Source organism: Herpailurus yagouaroundi, unplaced genomic scaffold (assembly GCF_014898765.1).
Source record: "Herpailurus yagouaroundi ecotype Mexico unplaced genomic scaffold, PumYag 181, whole genome shotgun sequence".
NCBI lineage: Eukaryota > Metazoa > Chordata > Mammalia > Carnivora > Felidae > Herpailurus > Herpailurus yagouaroundi.
Window position 1 is genome coordinate 20,836,717 of NW_024412412.1, and position 20,348 is coordinate 20,857,064.

At 38.8% G+C, this 20,348-nt stretch overlaps 1 protein-coding gene across 2 annotated transcripts in view; it reads left to right on the forward strand.

Annotated features, from left to right (window-relative positions):
- Positions 1-20,348, forward strand: part of MTMR7 (myotubularin related protein 7) — a 125,811-nt gene that overhangs the window by 56,250 nt on the left and 49,213 nt on the right. For both annotated transcript variants that reach the window (XM_040490073.1, XM_040490074.1), the window contains 3 exons: positions 3,623-3,745; positions 5,075-5,237; positions 13,624-13,781. In XM_040490073.1, coding sequence (XP_040346007.1) covers positions 3,623-3,745; positions 5,075-5,237; positions 13,624-13,781 — 444 coding nt within the window. The remainder of the gene's footprint in view (positions 1-3,622; positions 3,746-5,074; positions 5,238-13,623; positions 13,782-20,348) is intronic.

The window sequence follows — 20,348 nt, forward strand, 5'->3', positions numbered from 1 at the left end:
AATCACAAGAAAGTAAAAACAATTCACAATTTAGGAATGAGAAAAAGGATAAAGAGGGAGGGATTCATCCGTAGGTAGGAATTAAAAAGATTATGAGAATTTGGCAACCGCAATTAGAAGATAACTTGTAAAGAAAATAGATGTCAAAATGAGATTTAGTAAAAAATGGTAACACTGAGGGGTACCTGGCTGGCTTAGTTGGTGGAGCATGTGAGTCTTGATTTTAGGATTGTGAATTTAAGCCCCACGTTGGGTGTAGAGATTACTTTAAAAAAAAAAAATCTTTAAAAAGGTAACTTTGAGTCGATACATAACCACATAAGAAATTGAAAGAATAATTAAAGAATTATTTATGTATAAAGAAGTGCCTGTATTTGCTTCAAAAAATGATTAGTAAGTTGCTGTGTATTAATCTTCCAGATTGATGAGTGTCATCATAACCATGATGAATTCACCTGATAAAAGTAGAACAAATAGGCTGGTACGTGTCAATCTCCCTTAAAAGCACAGATGCAAAGACATAACAGAAAACAAAACAGTTATAGGTGGTAAAATATAAGAAAAGTTAAAACACCATTTCTAAGAATCGAAGACTTCTTTAAAGATTAAGAAATGTATTGCTATTATCGGTTATATAGGACTAAAGTAAAAACAAAATATTCATCCAAATACGTATTTAGAAAGCACACTGTTCATTCCTGATGTTCAAAAATCAAAATTCTTAGTAAACTAAGAATAGGTCACTTCCACAATGTGATAAAACAAATCATCAAACTCAGTGGTGAAATATTGGAAGTGTTTCCATTAAAAACAGAGGAGTACATGAAAAGATGCTCAACATCATTAATCGTCAGGGAAATGCAAATCAAAATCACAATGAGATGCTTTCTTTTACCTACTAGGATGGATGTAGTAAAAAAGAAAGATTATAAAAAGTGTTGTCGAAGATGTGGAAAAATTGGAACCTTCGTACATTGGTAGTAGGAATGTAAAATGGTACACCTGCTTTGGACAGTAATGTGTGAGTTCCTCAAAATGTTAAGCAGAGTTACCGTATGACATAGTAATTCCATTCCTAGGTGTGTGTGTATTGTGTGTGTGTGTGTGTGTGTGTGTGTGTGTGCACATACCTGTGTGTACCCAAGAGAAATGAAAATGAATTTCCTCACAAAAGCTTGTACAAGAATGTTCAAAGCAGCACGATTCATAATAACCAAAAGGTAGAAACAACCCAAATGTCCATCAACTGACAAGTGGAGAAATATAAATGTGACATATCCATATCTATATAATGAAATATTATTTGGCAATAAAAGGAAACGAAGTACTGATATATTCTACATGGATCAACTTGGATTGAAACATGGATTGAAAACATGATGCTAAGTGAAGGAAACCAATCACAAAATACAACATACTGTAGGGTTCTCTTTATATGCACTGTCCAGAATAGGCAAATCCCCGGAGATGGAAAGTAGGTTGATGGTTGGGGAAGAAATGAAGAGTGGCTGCTAGTGGGTACAGGGTTTCTCTTTGGGGTGATGAAAATGTTTTAAAATTGATTGTGGTAATGGTTGCATAAGGCTGTGAATATATTACAAACCACTGACCAGCACACTTTCAGTAGGTGAATTGTATGGAATGTGAATTAAATCTCAATAAAGATGTTACTAAAAAAAAAAAAAAAAGAAATGAAAACATGAGTGACTATTGTCACTGCTATTTAGTATTAGTTGAAGTTTCTGGTTAATGCCATGAAACAAGGAAAGGAAAAGATGTATGAATATCAGAAAAGAAGAAACAAATTATTACCAGAAAAGATTCCTGTCTACCAAGGAGCATCCAAGAGACTTCACTGAAAAAAATGACTAGAAGCAGTAAAAGAATTGGGTAAAGAGGAAGCTGTAAAACACACAAATAAAAATTAGGCTGTAGGCTACTGTCATTAATATAAACAATTTTTATGAATACATAAGAAATGATTATCACTTAGTAGGAAAGTAAACCAATGATATGAACACCATTTACAAAAGAGATACAATGAGGAATAACCAAGTGGAAGAATGTGGAACATATCAGGGGTGCCTGGATGGCTCAGTCAGCTGAGCGTCCGATTCTTGGGTTCGTCTCCAGTCACGATCTCACAATTCGTGGGTTCGAGCCCCCCACTGGACTCTGTGCTGACAGCGTGGAGCCTGCTTAGGATTCTCTCTGCCCCCATCCCCTGCTCCTTCCGGCTTGTGCTGTCTCTGTCTCTCTCAAAATAAATAAATTAATTAATTAAAAAAAAAAAGAATGTGGAGCATATCAGTAACAGAGTAACAGAAGAAATACTTTTTACAACTATGAGCTGGTAGGTTAAGACCCTGTTGTTGGACTAGCATCTTTAACATCCATAGGCCTTCACAAGGCCTCAGGACTCATGCCACCACCTCCGGCTAAATCGTATGAATAAAAGAATATTTTAAATACCTCATTCTTTATTTACCTCCTCAGATCTCTGAAAACTGGGAAGAAGTAGGGTAGGAAGGCTGGTTTGGTTCCAGGGCTCAGAGAAGAGTGGGGCAATGGAGCGTCTCAAGTGCTGTTTGACTTGGATGTCCTGAGGAGTGCTCGTTAGGTCTGGTACCCCCCCTAGGTCTAGGTCTTCCCTGGAGCAGCTGGGAAGCTCTGTGCTCCCCAAATACAGCAGGGCCCCAGCGTCCATTTTAGACTGAAGACTGGAGCCAATATGATTTACTAGTCCCTGAAGCTGCCTCACAGAATTGAGTAAACATCCTGACTTGGGTGAAGGCTGAGCCAGTGTCTGTAGGAGGTTGATCCTGGGAAGTAGTAAGTGGCATTGCCAAGCTGCCATCATTACAGGAATGTGCATCGGGTGGTTGTGGTGTCTATGCTTGTTAGTCATAGTTCCTTCAGGTTTTAGTGCCCTGTAGAGGTTGTCTTAGAATTTCCATTCTATTTCATACTGGAATGATCCCACTGCACATATCCTTGAAACTGCTCTGCTTATGAGAGGTATACTTGATAAAAATTGTTTCCAGAAATCTTTAACCATTCGAAGGTCGGTGGTAAAACTTCCATTTATTAGAGACATTTTATTGTAAATGAAAGTGAGCATCTTAATTTGATAGGTGTTCTTTGTAAACATGCAGCACATTCCTTGGATACTTTTTGCTCCCATATGTGATTTTCTTGCTAGTTTATGTGGAAGCAAACTGCTTTGAGGCCATTTCTACTATGGAGAAATACATAGGGAAATACATTACTGTCCTTTTAATAGGCATAATTCATACATGGTTATTGTAAAAATCAGAACTTTGATGCATACACATCCTGCTTTAAATTAGAATTATATACTGAATTAAAAATGCTGACTTACTTAAAATACAGAAAGGGTATTCTTAAAGAACAGGTCTATAAACCTGTGGTACATTTAAAATTATATTTTAAGTAATTGGTGAATTTTAATCTTTTGATATACAGAAACATGTCTGAGGTCTAAGTAAAGGGGGAAAGTTCTCAAAATTATATTTTGGATTAAACACAGGATTACCTACTTACTATTAATCTTGATGAATAGTGTTTTGCTTTATTATAACTGTCAAAATGATTTCTCTAGGTCGAAAATGTCCGCTTGGTAGATCGAATATCTTCTAAAAAAGCAGCCCTAGGTACTTTGTATTTGACGGCTACTCATGTAATATTCGTGGAAAATGCACCTGACACCAGAAAAGAAACATGGGTATGCAGTCTCTTTTTTTGGCTTTACGTGTTTTCTGTTGTTTAATGTAACAAGTTTGATCCTCCATTCTTTTGTTTGGCCTCAGGGTGAGGTGGGTGGGCTTTTGGCCTTGGGTGTTCAGAGAACTGTTTTTGGAAGGTCAGCTTTGCCTTTTTCTGCACAGAGTCGAATCCACTTGATCTACTTATTCATTTTAAACACTAATTATTTGAACGTCATCAAAGACAGAAATAGCCAGAGATATAAATGCTTCATGTCACAGCTGTTAAGTAGACATTCGAGAATAATCAGTGCCAGATACAGCATTTATGTAGTGCTTTATTTGCAGTACATTTTATCTGTAGGTTCCAGTTGTGCAGGCCGTTTAGTCATTTTATTATATTGTCTACACTTTTCTGATAATTCAAAAGAGAAGAAAAGAAAAGCTAGGGAAGAGTCCTCTTGGCAGGTATTTCTGCTACTTAATAATGAGACTGTTCGATAGCTCTTATTTTATATAACCACCCGACCAGGACATTATGACTGGAACCAGAATCCCTGAATTGTAGATTTTTCCCTGTTCTGTATTGCATAGATGTTGCATTTTGAGCAGAAGGGGGCAGGCATTACTTAGCGGGGAAGAATGATGGCGGATCCTAACTACACTTGTGAACGCAGTATAATGTGTAGAGCTGACGAGCCGCTATATTGTACCCCTGGAACTAATGTAACAGTGTGTGTGTCAGCTGTACTCAAACAACAACAACAAAAAGTTACGAATGCTGCCATTGAGGGTGGGGCAGAGACCCCCTCCTGGCAAAACACCAGAGAGATGTACTTCAGCATGATTTTCTTTAACATAAATCTCTTCTGCAGTCTACTTGGCCACCGGCAGCTTAGAAAACAACAGTCTCAAGTTGCTATTGGACTTGAGCATTCCATGTGGAATTTAGGAGCATGGTGGCACCTCCCAGCGGGGCCATCTCTAACTTCTGTCGATTGCAAGGTTTATTTTACTAACTTCTCATGACCTTATTTAATTTTAGCTGGTAAGCGCATTCAACATTTGACCACCACAGTGTTCCCTTACCTGGTCTTGTACAAAATTATATGCTGAGTACTTTGCTCCAAATACTTAGCCCGAATAGCAGAAGGCTTGGTAATGAAAAAAAATGATAGGTTTAGACCGATCTTTCCCAGAGCATCTCAGTTTTGTCATCTGAGTGCAGGTGTTGAGCTAGATAAAGACTGGGGAGTTGTTCTTGTCTGTGTGCCTCAGAGATCTGTGTTACTTCTTGCTCATTTATCACTGATTTGTGCTTAGCTTATCCACATAACTTTTGGTCGTAGATTCTTCACAGTCAGATTTCCACCATTGAAAAACAGGCAACAGCCGCTACTGGGTGCCCTCTGCTGATTCGCTGCAAGAACTTTCAGCTGTTACAGCTCATCATACCGCAGGAAAGAGACTGCCATGATGTGTACATCTCTCTCATACGCCTTGCTCGGCCAGGTAGGGCGGAGGACCTCTGCATGTCGTATGTGCACACTCTCCAGTTCACAAATCATGTTCAAGAAATACATATAAACACAGGGAGGGGGACAAAACAGAAGAGACCCATAAATATGGAGAACAAACAGAGGGTTACTGGAGGGGATGTGGGAGGGGGGATGGGCTAAATGGGTAAGGGGCATCGAGGAATCTACTCCTGAAATCGTTGTTGCACTATATGATAACTCCCTTGAATGTAAATTAAAAAATATAAATTAAATAAAAAAATAAAAAGAATTATGGTGTTGTAGGAATTATATGTTATCCCAGTCCTCAGATGAGGCCAAGAATTCTGAATGATTCGCTGCCTTTTAGGGGTTCCCCCTGAGTTGTTTACTATATGAACCTCTTTCATTATTGTCAGTATTCACTTTATCTTGGCAGAAGGGTTAGAACATGTTTTCCCTTTGGAGTGAAATCATCTCAGAATGATGCTCTTCCCATACTATGATGATCAAGCCATCTTGCTTAAAGCCTAAGGTAAAACTGACACATTGTTTTGTATGGAAAGCATTGATGTCAAACAGTTCCAGTGCACTTTCCCCTCTTGGGGCTTTCAAGGTTTGGTTTCTTTCTTTTTTTTTTTTTTTTTTTTTAAGTTATATTTATTTATTTTGAGAGGGAGAGAGAGCAGGGGAAGGGCAGAGACAGAGAGAGAGAGACAGAGAGAGAAAATCCTAAACAGGCTCCACGCTGTTAGCACAGAGCCCGATCCAAGGCTTGAACTCCCGAACTGTGAGATAATGACGGGAGCCAAAACCAAGAGTTGGACGCTTAACTGACTGAGCCATCCAGGCACCCCTCAAGGTTTGGTTTCTATTGCTTCTTGATGGTAATGTGTGTTTCCCAAGGTTGGTATACCTGGACCTTTGTTAACATCAGTTATATTCACCATGTGGATGTGTTGGTTCTCTTAAACGAAACCTCCTTAAGTGTTGTGGGCAGAACGTTTAGTTGATTTGAAACATAGGTGCTGTTAGTTACTCTCTTGTTCAGTCTCTCAGCTTGAGGTCTTCAGACTTACGGCTTACTGTGCACTTCTCTAGAGGGTCTCTTGTCTCTCTACGTGGCTTGTATGGGTTGTGCTGTTCTTTTGCCTACAAGAAATAGACGTCTGAGTTTCCTGGGAGAATTCAGTAAAAGTAAATCTTCTATAGAAGAGCAATGTCCATGGTAGGGTCACACCAAAGTCACTGATGAGGGAGATGGGATCTGTGTTTACAGTTCCTTTGCTAAATGCTTTTTGATTCAGGGCAAGAGGTTTGATCGTCAGTACTGCAAGAGGTCTGGCTGGTTCCTCCGTTTCTGATAATGTGACCGTATCATCTGCAGATAATGGAGAACTAAAGCTGTCTAATGAAAATGATGCCAGGGAGCTGTCAAAATCTGATCATTTTGCCTCGACTTCACTCCCCTTTCAAGGCAGCTGGTTGAGGCTCTTTGATCCCCGTGTGCTGCAGAGAACTGCAGAGTTAGCCAGAAAAGCAGTTGAACTTTTTAGAGGGTACACTATAATTGGAACAGAAGTTCTGGGAAGATGTATGTGAGGTTGCGTGCAGCAGGGATTGTGAGGAGAATTGTGTGCCAGCAATTTCTGTGTCACTGATTAATGGGTGTACTGGATAATACTTGTGCTCTGACCGCATTAATGGGATTTAGGAAGAGCCCAGAGAGCTGGGAAAGAGCTGAGTGGCTGGAAGGGCAGATGACAGTGGCCGTGAGGGCTCTGGCCGGTGATGACAGCGAGCGCCAGGACTCTCACTGTGAGGGCCCCCAGGGAGGAAGACCTCTGCGTGCCTCACTTGTTAAAACACACACCCTTTCTTAAAGGTGGCGTTTGGGAGTTAGGTGTTAGACACAGCCAGAGAGCAAGAAAGGAAATGATAGTAGTTAATTGAATTAAACCCATTACCTTAGAAGATTTTAAAAAAGCCACCAGCATTTTGAAACGCTGGAATTAGAGATGCCAGTTTACATAAAACATAGTACTTTAATAAGTGTGGGAAGGTGAAATAGAATCCAGACAGTTTCACAGTTTAATGTGAGAGGCAGGGCTAAAATTAGGACATGTTACAGCCTTTAACCTTGGAAGCAGGCTTTTGGATCTGGGCGGAGGTAGGGAAAGGTGAAGGGGGTCCCAGCTAGGAGTAGGGGTGGCTTATCAGAGCCATCTCAGGATCTTTTACAGAATACACCTTCCCCCTCCTCTAGGTATATCAGAATGGGTGTGTGTGGGGGTGGGGCGGGGTGTGGTATACTTTGAATCCTGGTAGCACGGTGTAGCTCTCTTTGGTTATTCTGGTTAGTCACCGACACAAATCACCTATTTCCAGCTACCCTTATGGACACACAACTAAACTACAAGGTCCTGTAAAGAAGTTTTTTTTTTTTTTTTGCAAAAGAAGAAATGTTTCAGAGTCCATTTAAGTTAAGTCCTATGACAGAGATATTTTCAGAGCTCATGAGATCCTCTCCTCACTGAACTAGGATTTCTGGGATAAGGGTACATCAAACTACTAAAAATCTAGTGAGCTTTTACTGGTTTGTCTTTTGTGTGAATTCAGATTGGTAAAAATGAAAAATTAATGTAGCCAAATTCAGTAAGCTCTTTAATTCTGAATAAAGAACAATTTAGGTTAAAGTAAAGGTTTGGCCCAATGAAAAATAGATCCAGTGTACCAATAAGGATATATATTTTTCAGAAGAAAAGACCCCTGTTTCTCAGAGAGCTTCCATTTTTCCCATGTGCCTTCTTCTCTTCTCCAATTTGTTTCTGCTGTTTATTTTTGTATCAATTAGTGTTGGTTGGTCCCTTAACATTTGAACCATCTTCTTTGTTTATTTTACCATTTTTTCTAAACTACAGTGTTTTTTTTCCAGTTCATCTTAGTCCCCAATTCTTTTGCACATTTATTATGATTTAAAAAAATCTCATGACTGACATCATCCTATTTGCTCAGTTTATTTTTATTTAAATATTTTTAATATTTATTATTTTTTTTTGAGAGAGAGAGTATGAGCAGGGAAGGCAGAGAGAGAGAGAGAGAGAGAGACATAGAATCTGAAGCAGGCTCCAGACTCTTGAGCTGTCAGCACAGAGCCTTAGGTGAGGCTTGAACTCATGAGTTGTGAGATCATGCCCAGAGCCAAAGTTAGACACTTAACCTACTGAGCCACCCAGGTGCCCCTCATTTGCTTAATTTAACTTTTTATGTCCTAGTCTAGGTCACTGCTGTTATGCAGTGTCTGCGGTTGTAATATTCTTTTTATTGACGACACTTATCTCTGAGTCTAGAAGTTCTTTTCCACTAAGAGCCTCCATAGCCCTGGTGGTTAATTCAAACACTTGTTGGTTGAAAATAGACAGCAGACATCTTTTTCCTCCTCCTCCTCCTCCCCCTCCCCCTCCTTCTCCCCCTTTCTCCCCCTTTTCTTCCTCTTCCTCCTCCTCTTCTTCCTCCTCCTCGTCTTCCTCCTCCTCATTTTTTTTTTTTTTTTTTGAGAGAGAGAGAGAGAGAGAGAAAGAGAGCTGAGGTTGGGCAGAGAGAGAGAGGGAGAGAAAGAATCCCAAGCCTGGCACAGAGCCTGATGCAGAACTCGAACCCACGAATGGTGAGATCATAACCTGAGCTGAAATCAAGAGTCTGACAGACTGAGCCACCAGGCACCTCTTCCTTATTTTTCTTCTAAAGCTGCGAAGTCCAGTAGTAGCTGTGTTCTTTCCTGACCCCTCTTGAAATGGTTTTTCAACTCCATGTAGGTCCTTGAATGAAGCAGAAGGCTGGGGGCAGGCTAGCTTTCAACTGTTACTTTTGGTTCTGATAAACCTCACAGTGTGTGTCCTCCTGATGACTGTAACTTTCCCCTTCCCAGACCCATCTCCGCACTCTGCTAATGCCCATTCGTGTTTGTTTTTTCCTTTCAATTTTTAAAAAATTTGCAAAAGGGAAGCAGTCAGTAACATAATTGTATTACTCAGGTTTTACATGGGTTGTTGCAAGTTTTCTTTTTCTTTTTTAAGTATTTTTATTATAATATTAAGTTACCTTTTGTTTCTCCCAATTAGTCTGTCATGATACTTCCCTCATTTTTTTCCCCTGAAATACTCTGTTTTCATAACCATTTAGCCCGATACCTGGGCAACAAACTAGGTTGTTTTTCTTCCTTTTCTAATTGCTTTGTCTTACCCACAGCTGCCTTATCTGCTTCGAGTGAACACCCTTTCCTTTTTTATGGAAGAGAAGGAGCAGAGGTGGGGTGCAGAGACTGGGCCATTTGTAGGCTTGGTGGTTCCAAGTTGAAAGTTGCCACTTGGTGGCATAAATCTTCCCCAGGGAGTGGGAAGAGGGCTTACCTAAGAGCGAAGGCGTCAATGAGAGCAATAGGTATGGAACCGAGAGCAGAGACGAGTGCTTCCCTGTGTTAAGGGGCACGTGATAAACAGCTGTGCTCAAACGACAGAGTCGGTCAAAACCTGCATCTTGTTCGCTACCTGCCAAGTCCTGAAACACCAATTTGGTTTTCCTAGAAACATGACCAAGATGCTATCCATTATTATTTTTGTAAGTTTATTTATTTATTTTGAGAGAGAGACTGCAGGAAGGGCAGAGAGTGGGGGAGAGAGAGAGAGAGAGAGAGAGAGAGAGAGAGAGAGAGAGAGAATCCCAAGCAGGCTCTGCACTGTCAGCACAGAGCCCTATGTGGGGCTTGAACTCATGAACTGTGAGATCATGACCTGAGCCGAAAGCAAGAGTCGGATGCTTAAGTGACTGAGCCATCCAGGTGCCCCAATGCTACTCATTCTTAATTTAATGTAGTACTTTAGAAATTGTCCTTTTTCTTTCTGAACAGATAGAAAAACCTTCAAATCTGCCTTTGCCTAGCATTTGTAAGATTTAAGTAGGTCAATAAAGTACATGCTCGAATGATTTCTACATAACTTTTTCTGAAATTTTTTCTTTTGCTTGGAGGTGCACATTCAGTTCAAAGGCATGTGGGGTATTTGCTTCTTACGGGAGCAGCTGTAGGGGAGAGGCCTTCAGTGCACCTGGCTTAGAAACCTGCTGTCACTAGCAGCAGAAGAGGCTCAGACCTTATGGTGTAAGAAGCCAGTGGAGTATCACATGTCTGTTTTAAGAGACGAAGGTGAGAAATGAGGGATCTGACTTTTCCGAAGCAGGTATGTTCTTTCAGTTCACATTCTATAAAGACTAGAGATTTCTGTAGCCCTACTTTTGTTTTTAGCTCGCCTACTTGCTGATGACTATGAATTCTGCTAGGTAGGGGTGCCTGGGTGGCTCAGTCAGTTAAGTGTCTGACTCTTGGTTTCCGCTCAGGTCATGATCTCACACGTTTGTGAGTTTCAGCCTGGTGTCGGGTTCCGCACTGACATTGTGGACCCTGCTTGGGATTCTCTCTCTCGTCCCCTCTCTCTGCCCCTCTCTTGCTTTCTCTCAAAAACGAATAAATAAACTTAAAAAGAATTCTGCTACGTATTTTGCAGAAGATGGAGGTGAGCGGAACAGATCGTTGTGAATGGGAACTATTCAGTAAAGTTTGCATCTGTGTTAATGGTACTTTATAATTTCTCAGAGCCGGCAGGCCTCAGCTGAAGGCTTCACCTGGGCTGGCCTTTGTGTGAGAAGCTTGCCTACATTAATAAGACTGAGTTTGGGCTGACAAAAATGTGGGTTTCTTTGCCCTCGTGAAAAATTTTAACTTACATTGGGCTGGAGGTATGACTGATCACCCTTTTGCTTAAAAAAATAACACAAAACATTTCACAGTTTTAGTGGTAACCCATTCTCATGCCTCCCAGTTCAGAATTCACGAATGATCTTGTTCACGTCTGCCTTAAGTTATTCCTGCTTTCTGTACCGTGTCTCTGCCTCCTCCCAATGACAGCAGGCATGAGCCCATACATAGAAAACTCTGTGTCCTCCACTGGTTTTCTTCTTCTACCTTTGCACCTATCTGTAACTACTTAACGAAGGGCACTTAGCTTCCATTACTAACCCTGTCTTCATAAGTTCTGCTTTCACTGAGGGAACCGAGGCTTTCTCAAGAGATTCTGTTGCCCTCTTAAACAAATTGCATTTGCGGTTAACATTATGATATCAGAGGCCTGAGTCATGAAAATGGTACTGAGAGATGGAAAAGATGTGTCAGTGTCGAGCCATTGGTTCCCAGAAATGGATCTCAATTTTTTGTGCTGTCTGCTCAATAAGCTAAGATTACAAGAACCAGTTCCTACTGAGAGCATCTCTTCTGTGTTTGTACAGATAGCTGTAGGTGTGTATTTTCTTATTGATTGAAATCATCCATATTCTAAAGTTTGAAGTTTAGAATATATGATATCAAGAGAAACTGAACTAGAACATAGTTTATCTTACAGGTACACTCTAGTTGTTTGCTTTTTTTTTTTTTTTTTTTTTTACAAGAAAGACTACATGTCTAATGAAAAATATGACCCTTATCTTTCTTCTTCCATGTAGATGAGTCATTTCAATGATAATCACAAGCCTGAAACTGAGTTTAGATCTTAGGCTGCCTGTGTGTTGCTGTGGCCTTTTGCTGGTGGTGAGGTCCTTGACTGGGTCTCCAGATGCATGTTGAAGAGCAGTTAAATTATCCATATCTGAATGTCATCAACAGATGAAGGAATAAATGAGGGGACCTCAGAAAACTGTGAGGAGAAAAAAAAGCTACTGGAAAAAAAGAGGAAGGTTAAGAGGATGGAACAAGGAAAGAAAAGACACAAAAGTGGTCTGTCTGGGGAGAAGAGAGAAGGATCTGCCTTAGACGGGCAGTGCGTGTGCTTTGGAGAATGCACTCTACAGCCAGGTTGCCTAATTTCAATCCAGAGTCCCCATTTATTAGCTCTGTGGCCCTGGGGATGTTCGTTAACCACTTTTTGCCTCAGATTTCTCATCTGGAAAATGAGGCCCATTGTAAGTTAATACATTTGTTAAGAACAGAATCTGGAATGAAATACGGGTTTAGTGAGTATCAGCCATGATTTCTCTTTACTAGCGATGTGTGGATCTGCACTATCCAATATGGTAGCCAGCACCTGCATGTGGCCGGTGAGCACTTGACATGGAGCTAGCATGGAATTTCAATGACGTTGTGAAGCAAGATATATATAATATTAATAAGTTCTATATTATGCACATATTGAAATAATATTTGCATATATTGGGTTACCAATAAAATATATTAGTAAAATTAATTTCATTGTTTCTTTTTAGTTTTTTAATGTGGTTTCAAGGGCATTTTAAGTGACATATGTGGCTTGCATTACATTTCTGTTGAGTAGCACTGGCCTAAATGCTTCTTTCAACAGGGCGAGACTGGAGCAAGAAAATCAAATTTTAGCTTTAAATGGGGAAGGCTGTGGAGCTTGGGCTCACAAGCAGAAAGGGTATTATATAAAGACAAAGACATCCTTGCAGAATTGAAAGGAGAGTTTCGTCGTACATCCTTAAATTTGCCCTTCATGACCAGGGTGCCTGACACTATGAATTGATTTTTTTATTAATCCTATGAATTTTGTATGAGCACTGTAATTATGACATTGATGTGTTTGCTAAAAGTTCAGATGTTTTCCGGGCAAACACTTAAATACATTACACAGCCTTTCTTTAAATTTTTTTTAATGTTTATTTTTGAGAGAGAGAGAAAGAGAGTGTGTGCGAGCATGAGTGGGGGAGGGGCAGAGAGAGAGGAAGACACAGAATCTGAATCAGACTCCAGGTTCTGAACTGTCAGCACAGAGCCCGATGTGGGGCTTGAACCCACGAACTGTGAGATCATGACCTGAGCCTAAGTCAGACACTTAACTGACTGAGCCTCCCAGGTGCCCCTACATCCCACAGCCTTTCAATTGCTGCTTCTTTTTTGAATATTGTGAGCATCAAAATATGGCAGTGGTCCGGGCCTCTCTCTACCTCTGAGAAGCCGTCCCAAATCCAAGCTCGATATACATAAACAAACTGAGTTCTTGATGTCTAATGTTACATACATTCTTAATTAATTTTTAAGTTCCATTTCTTGTATGGTCTGGAGAATATGTTTGCCTTCCAAAGAAACTTTAAAGAAAGCACACAATGGAGAAATCCTTGTTTCTGAAAGGAAAGAAGCGTTTGCAAAGTTGAGTTGGTTTGTCCCAAGGTCTTCATGGTGTTGTCGGGAGGAGGTGGGTGTACCTACCCAGAGAGGGTGTCCCAAGGGGCCAGGAGCCGGACTGGCTTCTTGATGTACTCTAGTCCAGACAGACTGCTTCTGGGGAGATTTGGTTCTAGTTTTGGCTTAGCTTCATTTGGCTTTATTCTCCCTTTTCTTGCAGTGAAATACGAGGAGTTATACTGCTTTTCATTCAACCCCAAGCTGGATAAAGAAGAAAGAGAACAGGGCTGGATGCTGATCGATCTCAGCGAAGAATACAAGCGAATGGGCCTCCCTAATAATTATTGGCAGCTCAGCGATGTGAATAGAGACTACCGAGTGAGTGCAGGCATCTAGTGAAATCTAGATGCTTAATCCAAGTGAACTCCTGATTCCTGTGGCTTAGCATGACTGACCTAATCTCCTTTAATTTCTTAGGTCTTTGTAGATACAGATCTGTAGATTTGCAAGTCTCCCCTGGTTATTACCAGCTACATTTCCTACCTGCACCGGAATCAAAAAGTTTGGAAACTTAGAGACCTCCCCCACCCCCCGATACACAAACCCTTCCCCTAATGTTTGAGGAAATGGAAACTCAGAGAAGTCCAGTGGCCTCATGGCCAGGCAGTGGGCGGGAGAGCAGGCCAGGGCCAAGTTCTCCTGTCAGCTCTTTTTATAGTGTGGTGAGTGATTAGTGGGGAAGTCACAGAGACTCTGATGGCAGTCTGGCACCAGCTCCTCTCTGTACTCACTGAAGTCTTGATTGGTACACAAGGTCACCAAGAGGCTTCCCTAGAGAAATGTGGCGAGATGTGTCTACGTTTACAGAAAGGCCTATGGAGAGGAAAGGAGGCAGAAGGGGCAGAACCAATGCTGTATTGTCCCTAATGATGGGCTTACAAATCAGTGTTGGTTTCCCTATGACGTTTTTAAATATTTTAAGTCATAAAAGTAGCATAAGAATGTTGCAGAGAATTTATAAAAGAAAAAAGAACATGGCCCTCACATTCTTTTGTTAGGTTTTAAAATTTTACTTCAGATTTTTTTCTCATCTGCATAATTTAATGTCTTTTCTTATATAAGTAATGCATTGAATAATTTAAAATTGGAAAATACATAGGAAAAGGAACTGTTCGAATGTATGTAACGCAAATGGAATCATACAACACATGCCTTGTGTTCTGCTTTTCCTCACACATCATATTGCATTTTCCTGTCAATAAATATATTTTATATAATTTAAAGACATCATATAACAATTGTGTAGTATGACTGTCATATTCTGTCTACCTAATCTCCAATTTTTAGACACTCAGATTATTATTATTTTTCACTATTTAAAAAAAATTTTTTTTAATGTTTATTTATTTTTGAGACAGAGAGAGACAGAGCATGAGCAGGGGAGGGTCAGAGAGAGAGGGAGACACAGAATCTGAAACGGGCTCCAGGCCCTGAGCTGTCAGCACAGAGTCCGACGCAGGGCTCGAACTCACGGACCGTGAGATCATGACCTGAGCCGAATTCGGCCGCTTAACCGACTGAGCCACCCAGGCACCCCTATTTTTCACTATTTTAAATAACATAGTGAGAACATCCTGGTAGCTATATCTTTGCCCATGTTAAAATTCTTTTTAAAGACAGATTCCTAAAGGTCAAATTTCTGTGTCAAAAACTTTACACAAATTTTTGTACACATTGTCAGCAAGAACTGCAGATTTATATAAATTCTCAGCAGCTGTGTATGAGAAGGCTTGATTTCTTGTGCCCTCACAGGGAAAGAGTTTCGTTCTTAAACAATTTTCTTGACAATTTGATAGTGGGACAAGCAATTTCTCAATTTAACTGACATGCTTTGATTTCTTGATTGTAGATTTGTATATGCTTCGTGGCCATTTACACCTTATCTCCTGTTAATTGGTTACATTTTTAAAAATTTTTATTATTGAAGCATCGTTGACATACAGTGTTATACTAATTTTTGGTGTGCAGCATAGTCATTTGGCTATTGTACACATTATGTGATGTCCAGCCCAGTAAGTATAGTCACTGCACATCATTACCACAGTATTGTTGACTATATTCCCTTTGCTGCACTTTTCATCTCTGTGACTTATTTATTTTATAGCCGGAAATTTGTTCCTCTTAATCCCTTTCACCTATTTCTCCCATCCTTCCACCTCTCCCCTCTGGAAACCACCAGCTTGCTCTCTGTATTTATGAGTCTATTTCTGTTTTTTGTTTGTTTCTATGTGTGTGTTCATTCGTTTTGTTTTTTATATTCCACATATAAGTGAAATAATGTGGTATTTGTCCTTCCCTATGTGACTTGTGTTTTACTTAGCAAAATGCCCTCTGGGTTCATTTATGTCACACATGGCAAGATCGCATTCATTTTTATGGCTGAATAATATTCCTCTGTGTGTGTGTGTGTGTGTGTGTGTGTGTGTGTGTGTGTGTACACACACACACCACATTTATTCTATTCATTTATCTATTGATGGACGCAAATTGCTTCCATATCTTGGCCATTGTAAGTAATGCTATAATGAACAGAAGGATGTATATGTATTTTTGAATTAGTGTTTTTGTTCTCTTTGGGTAAATACTCAGCAGTAGGATTGCTGGGTCGTATGGTATTTCTATTTTTAATTTTTTAAGAAACTTGCATACTGTTTTCCACAGTGGCGCAACAATTTACATTTCACCAACAGTGCACGAAAGTTCCCTTTTCTCTACATCCTTGCCAACACTTGTTATTTTTTGTCTTCTTGATACTAACCATACTGACTGGTGTGAGATGATACCGTTGTGGTTTTAAAGAGCTGCATTTTCTTGATGATAAGTGATGTTGAGCATCCTTTCATGTGTCTCCTGGCCATTTGTGTGTCTTCTTTGGAAAAAAATAGTTGTTTAAGTCCTATGCCCATTTTTTTCCCTGGGATTATTTTGATTTTTTGGTGTTGAGTTGGGTAAATTTTTTACATATTTGGGGTATTAACCTCTTATCATGTATATTATTTGCAAATATCTTCTCCCATTGTTTGTTTTATTGGTGGTTTCCTTTGCTGTGCAGAAGCTTTTATTTCAGTATAGTTCCAATAGTTTATTATATAAATATAGTAATAATTAGCTATATATATATTTGATTGCTAGCCATAGTAGTAAAAACAGTATGGTCCTGGGACAAAAATAGACACATAGATGAATGCTTTTAAACCTCTCTAAAGTGCCCTCCGGGTCACCCTCTGCTCCAGTGCCACTGACTGAAGTCTGGTGTCATCCTTCCCTCGTTTGTGTATAATGTGTCTACATTTGTAAGTAGTAATATGTGGTATTATTTTGTGTGTTTTTTATGCTTTCTACACATGGTATTGTGCTGAATGTCGTTTACTGAAACTTGATATTTCACTCAGCATTGTATTTGTGAGATTCATTTCATTTAATAAACACATCTGTAATAGTTACCACATGCCACTGTTCTAAAAAGCCTGACAACTGTTAGCAGTACCATGTGGTAGGTGTTGTTAGTATCCCTGCGTTGCAGATGTAGAAACTCAGGCATAGCCCAGTTAAGTAACTGTCTAAGACCCAGAGAAGTTCAGAGACTGTTGATACCTTTAGCTCTCATTCATTCATTTTTCACTATTGTATCATATTATATTTTACAAATATACCATAGTTCTAAAAGTTATTCTTATCCTTGTCTCCTTCTCTCTCTTTCTCTTTTTGTTTTATCATCACAAAGCTGTTAACTGGCTAATACATGACTCATGGTTGAGCGTTTCCATCTAGGAGTAGAATTTCTGAGTTAGAGGGTATGTGGATTTTAACATTACTAGATATTGCCAAATTCTTTCCCAAAGTGTGTATGTGGACTTAACAGACCTGATAGCAAGATATACAAGTTCTCACTACTCCACAGACTCACCAACAGTTGGCATTGACATTATTTGGTGATACATCTACTCATTGATCTAGCAGTATTACTTTTGGGAATTTATTGTAAAGAGTTAATAGCATACACACATGATGTACACGGTGATTTATTCAGGCATTGTTTGTAACAGCGTATCTTAGAAGAAACTAAAATTTCTTAATAGAGGACCAGTTAAATAATTTTTGCTCTATCCATATAATTAAATTAGTATGTAACCATTAAAAAATGTGGAAGATATTTATGTACTAATAAGGAAAGATTATTAAAGTATATTGTTAGTTTCAAAAAAGCAAGGCAGAGAAGCACCTGGCTGGCTCAGTCAGTGGAGTGTATGACTCTTAATTCTGGGGTTATAACTTCAAGGCCCACATTGGGTGTAGAGATTACTTAAAAAATAAAATCTTTTTAAAAAAGCATTAAATATAGTGTGACATCTGTTATCTGAAAAAGAGGGAGAAAAATAAGAATATATATTTGTATGTATGCAATTGCCCCAAAATGATAACCTGGAGAATAGGTGGGAATGGGGTGAACAGAACACAAGGATATGCACCTTTTTTGTATTGTTTCGTGTTTTTAACTATGTGAAATTATTAATCAAAAAATTAAATTAAAAAAATGCCAGTGTTATTGGTGTGAAGTTGATATCAGTGTGGTTTTACTTCCATCTTCCACATCACTGACAAGTTTGACCTTATATTCATTGGCAATTCACGTTGGCTCTCTATGACTTGCCTGTTTGTTATTTTTGATCCTTTTTTCCATAAGATTATTTGTCTTTTTTTTATTGAAAAGACGTATGTTAACATTTATAGCTATTACAAATATCTCCTCTCAGGAGAGATTTTTACATACTATTCCTGGGGAATCGTTGGGTCCTCAGAAGTTTTGAATTGTCAGTGTTTACTATTTTGTTTCATGTTTCAGCATATTGTTGTTGTGTTTTTTTTTTTTTTTTAAATCCTGGCCTACTTGCTAAACTCTATCCCAGTTTGATGCTGTATAATATCCATAATTACATTTATATTAATTATGGTTATTATGGTTTTCTAGTAAATTTTGATGTTGTAGAGGTCAGTTCCTTCCACATAATTCTTCTGATGTCATGAATTTATAGATTATTTGGGATAGAATGGATATGTGATACTGAATTTTCTTCATAATTACATTTAAATCTAACAACCATAATCTTACACCGTGAGTAGACATTTGGGGCTTCTTTGTCTCCATCATTATGAAATATGTGGCAGTGGATTTTTAGCCTTGAAATGAAAGGGAGGAAAATCCAAGTTTAGTAAAGAAAATTGGGTACCTTTTGAAATTTTTCAAAAATATGACACGCCCTTGAGTGAGGAAGAAAATGAATCTAGGCTGCATCTTGTGGAATAATATTTTCTTGGAGACACAAGTTCTTCCTATTTTTGAAGAGATTTCCTTCTAGAACTAGTAGCACAAACATGACTCATATTTAGTCACTTATGTCCTACATGTGGAGACTGCAAAACATGAGTTAGTCAGCATTTCTTTTCAAAAGTAACATGCAACAAACCCAAACTAACAACCAAAGGATTGTGTTGAAGCAGAAAAGGTGAAAACCTAGGGGATTTTCTGATTTTACTAATATGATGGAAATAGAAAGACGATGTGCCCTTCTCTATTACCAACTTAGAAATATAATAAAAGTTGATTCAAAAACTTTCTGACTCACAGTCCATTGAGAAAGTTGTGGCATCATGCATTACTTTGTTTTCACCTCATAGTTGAGAAAATGTTTACTTCTTCCTCCCTTCTTTTACAAGAGTTATGTCTTTCTTCTTAGAAAGAAACAGGTTCAGAACCTGTGCCGCCCTTTTCTGTGTGTGTGATGTTTTGAGACTCATTACCACCACCACCACCATCATCCTCATCATCAACTCTGTCATCATTCCTATGAGTCCTCTTTATAAGACTTGCCTGTGACAGTCTAACTCTCAAAGTGAAGATTTCCCTTTGTACGTAACTCCTGAAATTGTCTTTCTTAAATAAAAGAATTATCGTTCACTACTTAGGTTAAAATTTTAACCTGTTTCTCTTGGAATAAAATTTAAAATAGAGTAGGAACCAGTAATTTACAATCTTGTCAATTTCCATTTTCTACAGCTGTATTTTGTGTGCTACATACTATTTTATTATATTTATATGTAAATTGTTTTAGGCAACTCACACCCTCCTTCTCCCCTAATATTATATCATAAATTCCTTGAAATAAATTTTAGATACTAAATGTTTAAGAAGAAAGCTGTCTATATAGATACAACTAACTCTCCAAAGTGCTCAGCTGAGTGGTCCTCCATAGATACAGAGGTCTAATCAAGACATCTCGGATGGCATCTCAGGTGGATACTACCTTGCAATGGTAAATGAATTTACTGCAAGATTATAACTGGGTCAAAAGAGATCAACTTTCCTGGGAATGCGAAGTCCTTGAAGCCAGTAGCTCTTTTGTTATTCATTACTGCCCCAGCACCTAACATAATGCCTGGCACGTATTAAGTATTCAGTAGACAACAATATCATACTAAAATCATCAACAACATTGTACTATAATCATCAAACTTGCTAAGTAAGAGACTAGAACTTAATAATCCCAACCACTGAAAAGAAATGATATTCATGTAACGTGATAGAGGTGCTGATTATCACTACAGTGGCAGTCATATTACTGTATATAAATGTATCAAATTAACAAGTGTACACCTTAAATTACACAATGGTATATGTCAAATATATATATTTTTAAACTAGTTGAATGAGTGAAACAACTATCCAAAGAGATTTTCTGGGCAAGGCTAAAAAACCAAGATAGGCAGGCACTCTTGGCAGGCTAATTTATTTAGTGGAGGACAAAGAAAATCATTTCCTTATTAATAAAAAAAAAAGTACGCAGAAATGATTTTAACTTATTCTGCCTTCATTGGCTTAAGCAGCTA